Source organism: Apteryx rowi, unplaced genomic scaffold (genome assembly GCF_003343035.1).
Source record: "Apteryx rowi isolate R43461 unplaced genomic scaffold, aptRow1 scaffold_12, whole genome shotgun sequence".
Lineage (NCBI taxonomy): Eukaryota > Metazoa > Chordata > Aves > Apterygiformes > Apterygidae > Apteryx > Apteryx rowi.
This window is the reverse complement of record NW_020447419.1, coordinates 7,108,491-7,121,131: the sequence shown is the minus strand read 5'-3', so window position 1 is coordinate 7,121,131 and position 12,641 is coordinate 7,108,491. Positions and strand designations below refer to the sequence as shown.

The window sequence follows — 12,641 nt, the reverse complement described above, 5'->3', positions numbered from 1 at the left end:
ACCATTTGAGTAGAACCTCATCCTTTCGTACTGATTGTTAGCAGTGTGCTAAGGAGCATTAAGTTATGGCAAGCAGAACAGGCACAAAGCCTTCACTGTTGCTGCTGCTTCCATATAAAAAGCATATAGCCTGATCCAATGTCACGTTTCTGAAGCATAAAGTGAAAAGAACACATTATAGTTTTGTTATTCTGTATGTTTTGAACTCATTTCTCTTTTTAGGAAACTTTGCCTTGGAATTACTATTATTGCGAATCAGCCTACAAAAGATGTTCAGCCTTCTCCAAATCAGCCTATTCTCAGGCCTCTCTCAGAACAATGCAATGAGAGGTTATTCCCTCATTTCATATAGTTCTATTCGACTCACTAGCCTCCCAGAAGCAGCAAGATAGTTCACGTTACTGCAGTCTTCTTCCCTGGGTAAAGCCTTTAATCTTAGAAAAAGAAGCTTTTTAATTTTCAAAGGATATCATTAAAACAAAGCGTGTTGCACTTGCTTTAACTTCCTTCATCCATATTTAAAACACGTATTACTTTTTTCCCATTTGATCAAACTAGGCCTTCATCTTCTAATTAAGACATGCATGTATTTTCTTATATTGGACAATGATATTTTACTCACAATCCACATCTCCATTCCCCCCCCCAAACCTTCCCACACATAATTATCAAAGGTACTAATAAAAGGATGATGTAACTGGAACATAGCAAAAGTACTTTTTCAATAAACCAGCATTTTATGTTCCTTTATATCATCATGCAAAGCCAGATGAAAGTGTGTTTGGTTACAAGCAGCAATAGCAGCAGCTAAACTCCCCTCTCAATCCTTTCTTATTCAAGTACAAGATAGGTAACTTGAAAGAAGGTATGTCCAAAAAATACTGGTAAGCCTTCTACTTTTACAAGAACATGAGCCCTTCTTCACAGCTTGTGTCACAGCATTTCTGAGTAACAGGATGTACTAAAACAGACACTCCTATTCAGAGTCAGTGAAGCAAAATCACACAGAAAAAGTGGCATTTTGTCCACAGAATTTAGAGGGAAGACTGAGAGGGTTGTGGCAAGCTTTTGGATGCTGCAACCATACGGAGGCCCAAGCAGCTCAGCAGTGCTCAAAAATGAAGAAAATTGAGAAGACAACATGCGAGAGAATTTCTGTTTAGCCTGATCCCATATATCTAGGAAAATTCTCAGTGGGACTGAAGTAATTCAGCAAACACATACTCTTCTCCCAATGCACATTATTTTTCCTCTAAAGCTGCCCTCAGAAACAACCAAAAAAGTTTGATTCTCTACATTCTATTTTGAAAGAAAAACAGGATGTAGTTGTAAAGTTTTGATTACTTCAATAGACCAATAGGACATTTGAAAAAGAGAAAGCTAAAACACTCCTCCCTCTCAAGCCCTCTTCTACTATAATGTCAGAATTGAAAGAGCCAGTGCAATATGACAGAAAGCAGGTCAACTGCGCAACAGTCTCTCTTCAGGATTCTCACTGTTCTCTATCAGGATCAGTACCTCTTCAAAGAATACCTTATTAATGCCAGTACATAATTAATCCTGCAGATGTAGATGCAGCATTCTCCACTGATCCAAAATAATGCACATACCTACTACTACTGCAGAAGAATACCTTTTTAAGGCATTACCAAGCCATTCTTGAAGCCTTCTACCATTCTGCTTTAATTAGATCAAAACACTGATCTGAAAAGGAGTTTTATATATAATTCAAGTGACATTTATTCTGTTTATCCTTCCCATATCTGAAAGTTGAAGTCACTAAAAAATGATCGGTCTCATATGATCGTTTGGTATGATAATGATTTTTATCAGAAGCTAACCCACACTCTCTGTGAAATCAGCATCAATAAAATAATAGAGCACTATACATACATACACATGCCTACACTGATAATCAAACCAAACTCCATTCCTTGGCCTCCTCCCAGATGCTATCAACTGGCAGAATTCAGTTTGCCCAAGCACGTAATTATATATTGTTAACATTTAAAAAAAAGTAAAGGATATTCAACCCACTTCTATTCAGGTAGAGCATGTGGAATGATGCATTCTCCAAGAACATGTAAATGACAAATATGTCTTAAAACAAATTAGAAGGCCATATCTTTAGCAGCCTCTTTCCCACTTCCCTTCTCTCCCAGAAGGTTCTCTGCAAAACTGAAGACTTCTCCACATCCTTCAAGTCATGCACATGCAAAGCTTAGTAAAATGGAGTAAGACCAATTGAACAAATGAATTTAGGAGAGGACAGGACTCATTTACTGAGCATGCTCAAACTCAATAGGCACCAAGGAGTAGACTATAAACCCACACTAAACATTTTTATGCAACTGTCCTCTATAGAAGCATGATATCTTAATTACCATTTGATAGCAACTCTGATTAATGGTAAGGATTCTGTGATAACAATACATTAATTTTTTAAATTCTCCATATTATTGTTTCCAGAAGAAGAAATCTAAAACCTATGTAGCTCATACCAAAATCTGCAAATAAACCTCAGTTTTGATCAACTTATATGCTTATAGATGTTGGACATACCAAAGGAATGTTCAGATAGAAAAGAAGACTTAAGATAGGAGGACTCTTGGAAAATATACTTATCTAAATTCACAAAAAATTAATGAGAATGTTCATCATTTCTGAAGAATAATCATGATTCAAATTCAATGCTCAAAAGCATGCTCCTTACAGAGTAAAGATAAGAAAATTAATAGATGAGCTTAAGTAAAATGAATCTCTAACCAGCTACTCTATCTGGATAGCATGACTGAGAAAGAAAGCAATCATTGTGTCTGAAGTTTTTAGAAACATGACAACTTGATTTCATCTTTAAGACTGAAGTTTGTTCGGTTTTGTTTTAAACTTTTTGTTTTTACAGCAGCTAGTTCATTCATGTGAACTAGTTGTAAGCATATGAATCTTCATTTAAAAGAAGAACTGGCAAATAAAGGCATTAGATTGGCTTGACTTTTAATGGAAACAAGAATTTTTTTCTTGGAAATTTCAAAACCACACACTAACAAGACACAATTAGAATTAAGTTGTAGTCAAATCCATTTACACTCTATACTGACTACTGCTCAGGACTAGATTTATGTTCACCTGGTGCATTTTTTCCTTCTGAATATTAGATTAAACATGCTCAGTAGTAGAAAGTTTCCAAGCAATCCCAAAGCTCTTGGCTATTATCCTTGTCTTTTTTTTTTTTAAGCCATGCCAAGCAGTCTTTCACCACACAGATGCAAGCCCCAGGCCAGCCCATGTGATAACAAAAGGTAGTACCTGACCTGATGTTAGGTATATAGGGGATGCGTGTATTGCAAAGAGAAGCTAATACACCCTGGGATAGCGGAAACACACACTAGAATGGAAAGAAGTTCTGCTTGGGGATAGGGAGCCAGGATCCTCCTCCAGCAACTGCCTCACTGACTTCTGCCTCCTCATCTCTGTCCTACCCTCTGTTGTGGCTGCTGTCAAGGTGGGCTCCAGGAAGCCATGCTCAGGGGTCCTGCGCATCAGCACCTCCCCCTCTTGCTCACGTTTGATCCCTAGGTCTGTGGAGCCGTGTTGGATCGGTGAGCCAGGTATGCTTGAGTCAGCCTCGTTTGAGAAGTCAAAGCCATCTGGGATTCAACATATAACATTTTAGTGCTTTTCTGTTCCTTTCTTGATATTCCAACCCAGGTAGGGAAAATAGAAGATTTATGTGGACACGGAACAAACAAAACACTACCCATGCTTAGTTGAAAATTGTGAGAACATCCACAGAAAGGGACAGGTGGGCTATACTGTAGACCGGAGACTAGCAAATGAATATAATGGCAACTACAGTAAAGACAAACATGACCCAGAGTCCTCAAAATAGAAGACACTTGCTTCTTGTCCTGGACATCCTGATTCAGCTGAGAACCAGAGGTCATTAAATTGCTTGGCGCATGATACCAAAAAAAAACCAAAAAACCCCCACAAACAAACAAAAAAAACCCGCACAATCTTTGTTTTCAGACTCCTCTACCCTCAGTTTATTTTTAGGTTATTCTACTTTTTACTATCAGCCAATGTTTTATACATGCAGCATCAAAGCTTTTTAAGTATGACAAAGTGATTTCAAAGCAAGCTCTTTGCTACACCTACACTGAAGATATCATATCAAGGTAAATATTACTACCTATTTTTCTTTTTCATAAAGTCAAGCACACTTCCATATGGCGCAAGTGTTCACTAAGAAAAAACAGAATATTTCTTAGCTATCCAAAGCTGGTTCATGACATATCCCTTCTGTAAACTGGGCCATGTGATGGCAGAAATGATGTTCAGCTCTTCCATCTCCCACTGCCTTCAGTGGGTCTAGTTAGCTGGAACCCTACCAAGGTCTGGATAACACCATTGCTTGAGCTATTTACGATGGGAGGCAGTGGAGTTTTAGTGTGGATTAAGGGAAGAACTCAAATTCTAAGCTGAACTCTGCCACTACAATTTTATGCTGTGTAACATGGAGAAAGAAAAAGTCTTACTTAACATTTTCCAATTTATTTATTTACTTACCTACCTCATGGGCTATCATCAGGTAAAGAACAAAACAAACACTAAATGTTCATGTTCATGCAGTGCTCTGAAGATGTAAAATACTATACATTGTTACGGAGCATAGCCTTTCAAAAAAATAATAATTATTCTGCAAACATTCATACTCAGAAGCCAGGTTACACTGATGGAGATGAATACAGTATGCTACAGTATTTGCTGTTGTCAGAGTAAGCTCACCTTCTCTCCTCCAGCGATGACGACGAATAGAAGCTGTTGTAATGGCAGTCCGAGAAATCCTCGGCACCGTGGGAGTAACTTCAACTTTCAGTACCTTCTGTCCTTCTTGTGATGCATCAGGAGCATCAAAGGGCAGTGAGTTCTTCATGGCATTTGCAACCTAAGATAACAGTAAAATGCTGTACTACTACCATTCTTGACAGCACTAACGGCAATATCAATTAGATCTCTCTGCTGCATTAGAAAGAGGGGACAACCAAGAATTGTTAATTAGGCCAGATAGGGCACCATCTCGAAGACTCACAGTTGATACCCAAGTTGAAAAGTTCATCACAAACCTATGCCCCCCCATACAGTTGGATGCCCCCCCCTTTTTTTCCCCCTTTCTGAGGGAATCCATTTTGTTCCAGATTTGCCACCTACACCGACAAGAGGACAAAAAGTTTTCCAACCAAGTGAGACTGCAAAATAAGAAGGAAAATAGCCCCAGTACCATTCCTGTCACAGAACTAGCTCACAAGCCAAGCAGATGCAAACAGCGTAAGAGCATGTACCATGGTACCATGGGAGACATGGTACCAGCTTCCCCAAAAACCAAGGTATTCAGACTGCAACTTCTTGCAAGATTTTAAAAGAACTGCAACTTGTGCAATGAGCATCAAATCATTAAAATACACTGATCTTTACTGGACCTCATCTTTTATTGTAATAACATATTATAAAGCCAGAAGTCTTGTTTTGCAACTTTAAGAGAACAAATGACCTCTTTTGGCTTTGATGTTTTAGCTGCTCCTTTAAAATTTACTGTAAAATGGTTTTGGAGAATTAGAGATTTACTTTTTTATTTATAAAGAAACTTTCAATTAATGTTTCCTAATTTACAAATAAGTTGTTCTAAAAGCAAGCTCATGTACTAGCTCATGAAAAGCACCTGGGTCTGTACAGTGTGTGCAGTATTCAGCAATATAAAGCTGCTGCACACAAAATATGATTWAAAAAAGTGAACTCACCTTGATTTTCCAAAAGCTTACTGATTTTATACAACCAACCAGTAATAAAAAGATTAGACATATTTTAAACTTAACACCACAACTTCATTCACAGATCTTACATGTTTCATATACATCTGACTTCCTCCATACTCTTTACTCCCCCTCCAACGGAGACAGTAGGTAAAACAAAAGGGTTAGAGACATCTAGATTTAAAACAAAACTGTGGAAAATATATCTAGCTAATCTTGATAAAGTATCTAGCAACAGCTCCCACCATAATTTGGACACACTATTCTCTCCATCACAGCTGACAACAGGCACAATGAAAAGCAATAGTATGTTGCCACCTAATGAATCTTCTCTCATATCAGTAATTAAAAAAAAAAAAAAAAAGTTGATTCATCACTGGTGGAACTTCAGAGATGAAAATTCATTGTATGACAAGAGAAACAAATTGCTTAAATCCATGTAGTCTGCTTGTCAGCTCAAGGCAAAACATGCAAACTATTTTAAGATTCAGATAAAAACAAGGTTGGCAGTTCTGCCCACTCAAATGAAATACAGATCTGCTTTGTAATACACATCTTTTGCAAGATACTCCACTTTTCTGACAATACATAACATTTTTCTTCCTTTTAGACAATGTTCCTTTTCTTGCTCTGTAACACAAAGACAAATAAAAACTGGCATTTTGTTTATTTAATAAAGTCTTGTGTCTTTGTTGATACAGTAGTATCAACTGTTTAAAGCACTACTAAAATCAAGCATTTCCTAGTTTTGTGCTATAAGCAACATTTTCATTTGCTCCCTTCAACCTAATGGCAAAATTAAGGCACTTTTTAATTTCATCAATATTGTCTCAATATTATGAGGTTACCAGAGGCCTTGGAAATAAAAGGGACATCCAACAAACTCCTTAAGCTCCCAAAGCCCACATACGCTAAATTTGCTTAGCTAATGAAGAAATCTTTGGTTAGCATCTGCAAAAACACAAAGTAGGAGAAATCTATTACACCACTGGAATGAATCCTACTGGCATAACTTTCTTTGTACTGTTTGTCTTGTGTAAATCTCAGATAACATTTGATAAAAAAATTCAACGTATACTGTATGTCCCATGAGCTACATGAATTAAAGGTCTTTACTGCATTATAATAAAGTAAAAGAGATTTTCTGCATGTTATAACAGGCAAAAAACATCAAACAACCATGGAAAGAAGCAAAACTGGTTCAAAGAGAAATGCCACAGATCACAGAATATTAACTACATCACCAAGACTTTTCACTTCCTGGGGGCTGGAATGGCTGCTATATAGCTAACCCCAATCTTCTTCAGCTACTGTTGTGATCCTGCAAGTCTCCATTAAAAGTCTTTCCCACTGACTCGCGGTCTGACATCTAACCAGCACAAAGATTCCTGGCACCACTGCAGAAACATTCCTTATCACTCTCCCTTCTACTCGCCCAGCTGTCTTTTGCCCTTCGCTAGCCAGTTCTCTCAGCCTCACCACTGTCCGTGAACTGCTCTCCTGTTCGCACACAGGCCCTTTTCCACGCTGTCCCCCTGAAACGGTACAAGCCTCACTGCATTCATCTTCTCCTTGATCATAATTAAGACCTCAGAAATTCATTTCTGCTGTACTGAACCAAATCAGATCAAGTTCAACAGTATACAGTGGTTTGCCTTCCTGCCTTCTATCTACTAGAGCTGCAGCCTCTTTCATGTAGGGACCTTTCTCAGTAAACAGAATTAAAAGCTAAACATTAGTAGCAGAAAGCTTCTGTAATAGGATCAGAAAAGTGACAGAGCACTTGTTGGGCCTTTTAACAGCTGGCTCTTTTAACAGCACAAATTGTACTTCTGGGGACAGAGGAGAACCATATGGCAATAAAATTAATCTAAAAAATAATCTAATGTGACAGTAAAACTTCGAAACAATCCAAAAGACCAGTTTGCATGAGTCACACCCCTTCTCAGTCAGGAAGAAAAACCCAGCAAAACAAACCCCACCTCCCAAAAAACGATTCTTCAGGATCCCAACAATTTGCTCTCACTCTGTCCCTGGCTCCCCAAGATCAGCGAGCACCAACCTCACACTGACAGGCACAAAACCAAACATAGAGCAGAAGTCAGTCTTGGCAAGCCAAGTCTGCAGCTATCAGAGACAACGGAGAACTGGTTTCAGGCCATGCACATCCACTCTTGCTTACCAGAAATGAGCTCTGACAAAAAGAACATCCAATAAAACGCAGTATATCAATTAAAAAAATGGATAAAAATACTGTTCTAATAATGGACTAACTGACCTATGCTTCTTGACGACCAAACCAGGAAAGTCTGGGTGCCTCTGCACTCAAGACAGGGATTTCATTTTGCAACTTAGTGCAGGACACTTGTACTGAGAGTAAGAGACTGGCTAACTGGAACTGAGCTGCCTCCCGAGTCCAGGCTAGCTTGGTAGAAATACTGAATCTGTTGATTAATTTTCCCCTGTTGAAACCCCCAGTTTTCTTGGCTATGAAATTGACAGCCAGCATTTATTTATAGATAGATTTTTCTTCTTCCAGAAAAAGCTTTTTTCTTGCATTACTTCCTGCCCTTTCCAGTGCAGTGTCTCTGGGCAATGGTGAAAGAGTGAGGCTTGGCAAAATACTTCTACATTTAAGCTATTTCATAGCTTCCTGATGCTGCTATTTCAACTTTCTTTTTTTAGACAGTACAGGCAATATAAAGCTGTTTAAATAAGAGCATTGAACTACTATACTGTCAAAAATTTTTCTCCAAGAGACGTACCCAAATACAGGGACTGTGAAGTTTCTCATTTTGATGATGACTGATGGCATTCATTACACAAAAGGCCTGAGTACAGATAGCTAAATATAATCCTAATGTGGAGGATTGCCCAACTCCTAAATGGATCTCAAAGAATTTGCTGCTGTTAGGCAATCCTAGGCAAAGACTGATGATGGAACTTACGTGGGAGGATGCACAGACGGTATTTTATTCAGTGCCAGTAGTTTTAAGTATTTAAAATACAAAATTTTATAATGCCACTAAATTATACACATCTCCCGGAGAAAACAACTAGGTGAATGGAGTCCAACCTTTGAAAAGGTCAAATCGCTTGAATATATAGCATGAGCCCAAGGACATGAAAGTCATCTTTTTAGGAATTTGACAATTTCATAAAGCTGTCTTTTACCAATTGCAGGAAAACACGATGGGAAACAGCGATGATCAGAATATTAAGAAGAGAGTGCATGGATGTGCCCGCACACACACGCAGGCAAAAATCCCTGACAACCAGAAAAGGGGAAGAAAATTGACGACGTTACCATCATCAAACAATTGGTCCAAGTGGCAAAAGTAGCTTTGCAAAAACAAAGACATTCTAGAAGATTCTCTCAATTAGAAGTCATCTCAAAAAGTAAACTGATTAAAAATGAACACTCAGGACTGTAAACTGTCATATAATCAATTGAATTAAATTCCAGATCCTCCCACATACCTCCTAAATGGAGTATATTCTGATAGGGTGGCTCAATTCCACAGGTTCAATATTCAATTTAAAACTTTCAATCTGATGGAGCAATGAGTCATTTGCAAAAGGAAACAGCTATTACAACAATTCAATGGATAAGATGTATTTAAAATGCAGCACTCACAGAAAGCCTCCAGATAAATTTTCCAGCCAATATTAATTCATCAAGAGAACAATTTTACCTTATTGGAGAAGACAGGGATGTTAGAGTGCCACATAAAAAGATTTTTTCCAATCCACTTCTTTCTTTGTTATGCAAAAAGCAGTAAAAACTTACTGCTCTTAGTTCAGAAGGGGGCCAAAGCCTTGTGGCCACAACTCTGATAGAGAAATTGAGATAACATTCTATTCTACTTATTCTCCTTATTTTTCTTCTTTCTTTGATCCCTCATTCCTATATCCAACAAAAATAGAATCCTTCCGTTTCTCCTCTCCATCTGTCAGCCTCTTCATCCTCCCCAATCACATACACCTGTATCTAGCTCAGTTTCATAACTCTCCCTGTTTCATTTTTATTTCTCTCCTTTTATGATCATGACAGCAATTACAGTGGAAACTGGGGGGAAAAGAAAAACTACAGAAGAATACCATTCTGGTGCTGCTGCTCTAAAGAAGAAGGTTAACACTTGTGTGGCTTCAATCAGTCAAAATCTGACTTTGACTCTGGATGTAAAACTTCTTTTCACTTTCAGCTCTATCCTGTTGGTGCTCTTTCTAGTGTGTTGATAGTTAAACCATACAGTATATCTAAGCCCTGCTGAAGGTCTAGAAGCAAGGAAAACACCTTTTTCCACAACCAATGCCCTATGACATATAATCATTTAGTTAAACTTTGAATCGCTCATGGGTAGCCTGGGCCAAAACAGCATGAACATTTTGATCCAACTGTAATATATTAGAAAATCCTAGCTGTCAGCATCAATGAGCCCTAAGAGATCCCAGCACCCTATCTTAATACTCAAGCAGAAAAAAACATGATATAAATAGCTACATTGAAAACACCAGCTGTTGACAACCACTTGCAATTGGGAGTGCAGTAAATGGCCACAAATGCTTTCATTACCAGTCCATTTCAGAAACACATCCATACTCTTCAAGTCCATACATTTCAATGGATTGTTTCTTACCAGCAGAGGCTGTGAATAGAGTTCAAGCTGGGCTCTGTAAATTATGTCCTCCAATACCTCCTGGCCAAGATCCCACTGACCATTATATCTAGAAAGAAAAGAAAGGTAGTTATCTTTCAGTATTTTATGCACACAAACTTGTCTTTTTTTCTGCCCAAATCCAACCCTTCACTTTTGTGTTTATGTGGAATGTTCGTCAATAGCATATACTCTCAAACCCCTCTATTTCTTTTAAAAGCTGAGACAGATCATCTTTGTATTAATTTTGTAGGCATAACAAAAAAGCCGTTCCCTCTCATCTCTGAGGGAGATAAGGTTGATGCCAAGATTGAGACAAATTTACACAGTTAAAAAAAGAAAAAAAAAAGAGATGAAGATGTAAAGGTTAATACTACTTAGCAGAACTGAGTTTCTATCAAAAATGGATTTAGGCTAATGCAGAAGCTACTGGCATTCAAGAGGACAGCATTTCATCATGTATCTTGGCATCCAAGCTCATTGTGCTTGTAAAGAAAAGGTATAGCGTGGTGGAGGCAACTTTGGAAAAGATGAAGCTAGGAGCCTTACTCTTCAGCACCTACTGCTGGCAATTCATTACCTACTTAAATGCTGACAGAGATATATTTCCAGATTATCAGATGGCTGAGTGAGCATGTAAGGGGAAAAATACTAATTCAGTCAGACTTGTGTCACACGAGTTATATTACATGTTTTCAATCATAAACCAACAAGCACTGATATTTTAATTCATGTAAAACCAGCCATTTATTTTTCTACCAAAAAGAACCACCCACTTACATGGCATAATAGACACCTGTCAGCAGCTGCACCATAAAGTCAGGGTCTAACACCACTCTACTACAGTATTCTTTCCAGTGTTTCTCATGCTGCCGTGGAAAGCCACTCACACACAACCTGAAAAACACATACCATTGTAACAAAACGTTAGCCCCGCAAACATAATGTCTTTACATCACAGATTTTATTCTGTTTTCAAAAACCAATCGTCAAAACATAATTACTCAATATAGAACACTTCTTATGTTGCTCTTCCAACCATTAAGGTAGTTTCAAAACAGTGCCTTGAAACGTGGCTGATAATTCTATGAGTGCTATACTCATATAGCCATTAACTCCATCTGTTTTCTTCAAAACATAACCAGCTTCTGAAGAATGAAGGTGGTAAGACGTTCTCTGCTGCTGGCTGTCAAGTATGAGACTCTCCCAGAAAATCAGTAATCCAAGTCAATCTTCTTTAAAGGAAACATTTAAGTGGCATGGAACAGAGTGGTTATCTCCCATCTAATATATGATGACAGCATATAGTCRTATTTTACCTAAACTTGAATAACAAAAACTGTGTTCCTGAAAACTACTTTCAGGTGCATTCTACAAACTTTTCTGGCCTTTGACAAAGGGCCTGACTTCTCATATACTGCATAGCACTGAGTCCACTGCAAATAATTTTTTTCAGAATTTTAATATCTGAATCTTCATCAAGGAAACAACACATGGACACTAATTCATTCAATGTACATTTACTCTTTTTCTAACTCAGTTGGGATTTTTCTCACAAAAGAAACCCATGAGCATTAGATCTTAAAAGCAATGGACACAGTGATAACTACAGTCCAATTATTTATTTTCCATCAGACATTTCAATGCTTAGCTTTTAAACAGTATAACGATCTAGTAACATGTATATTAGTTTTTCCCTTTAAAACTAGGAAAGTTATTGCATGAACTTCATGGGCACATATTGACACAGATCAAAATAGAGAAAGGCTATAAAAATGCCATTTAGTCACCAAAAGAGAAAGCTTTCAAAAAAAAAAAAAAATCACACAAAAATGCAGCATTACGCTGTATTAATGCTCTTTTCCAGCAAACGACATCTTGTATCTGTATCAAGAAGCAGTATGTGCCTATTTTTATTGTTTTTTTCCTTCTTCAAAGATGAACAAATACATCTGGCTAAGAGTAATAGCTGCTATCTAGATAAAGAGCCTTCCAATTCATCAGTTTTAATCTAAAACATATGCAATCTATTACTTTGAAATACATTTAGCACCCTCAGTAACAAAAACTGGGGCCCAAGTTGCTTTGTAGAAGACAAGCAGATGGCTTGACAAAAAACCCAACAATGCCACTGTGAGAATTAACTGCCAGCCAGGCATGGCCTGCTCTCCAC

At 37.8% G+C, this 12,641-nt stretch overlaps 1 protein-coding gene across 11 annotated transcripts in view; it reads right to left on the bottom strand.

Moving 5' to 3' along the window:
- The window catches only part of FAM126B (family with sequence similarity 126 member B), a 68,076-nt gene that overhangs the window by 9,453 nt on the left and 45,982 nt on the right, over positions 1-12,641 (bottom strand). For 10 of the 11 annotated variants that reach the window (XM_026089516.1, XM_026089501.1, XM_026089507.1 and 7 more), the window contains 4 exons: positions 11,249-11,365; positions 10,451-10,538; positions 4,789-4,948; positions 3,480-3,647 (listed from right to left, as the gene is read on the bottom strand). In XM_026089516.1, the coding sequence (XP_025945301.1) occupies positions 3,480-3,647; positions 4,789-4,948; positions 10,451-10,538; positions 11,249-11,365 (533 nt within the window). The remainder of the gene's footprint in view (positions 1-3,479; positions 3,648-4,788; positions 4,949-10,450; positions 10,539-11,248; positions 11,366-12,641) is intronic. The other variant, XM_026089553.1, reaches the window with a different exon arrangement.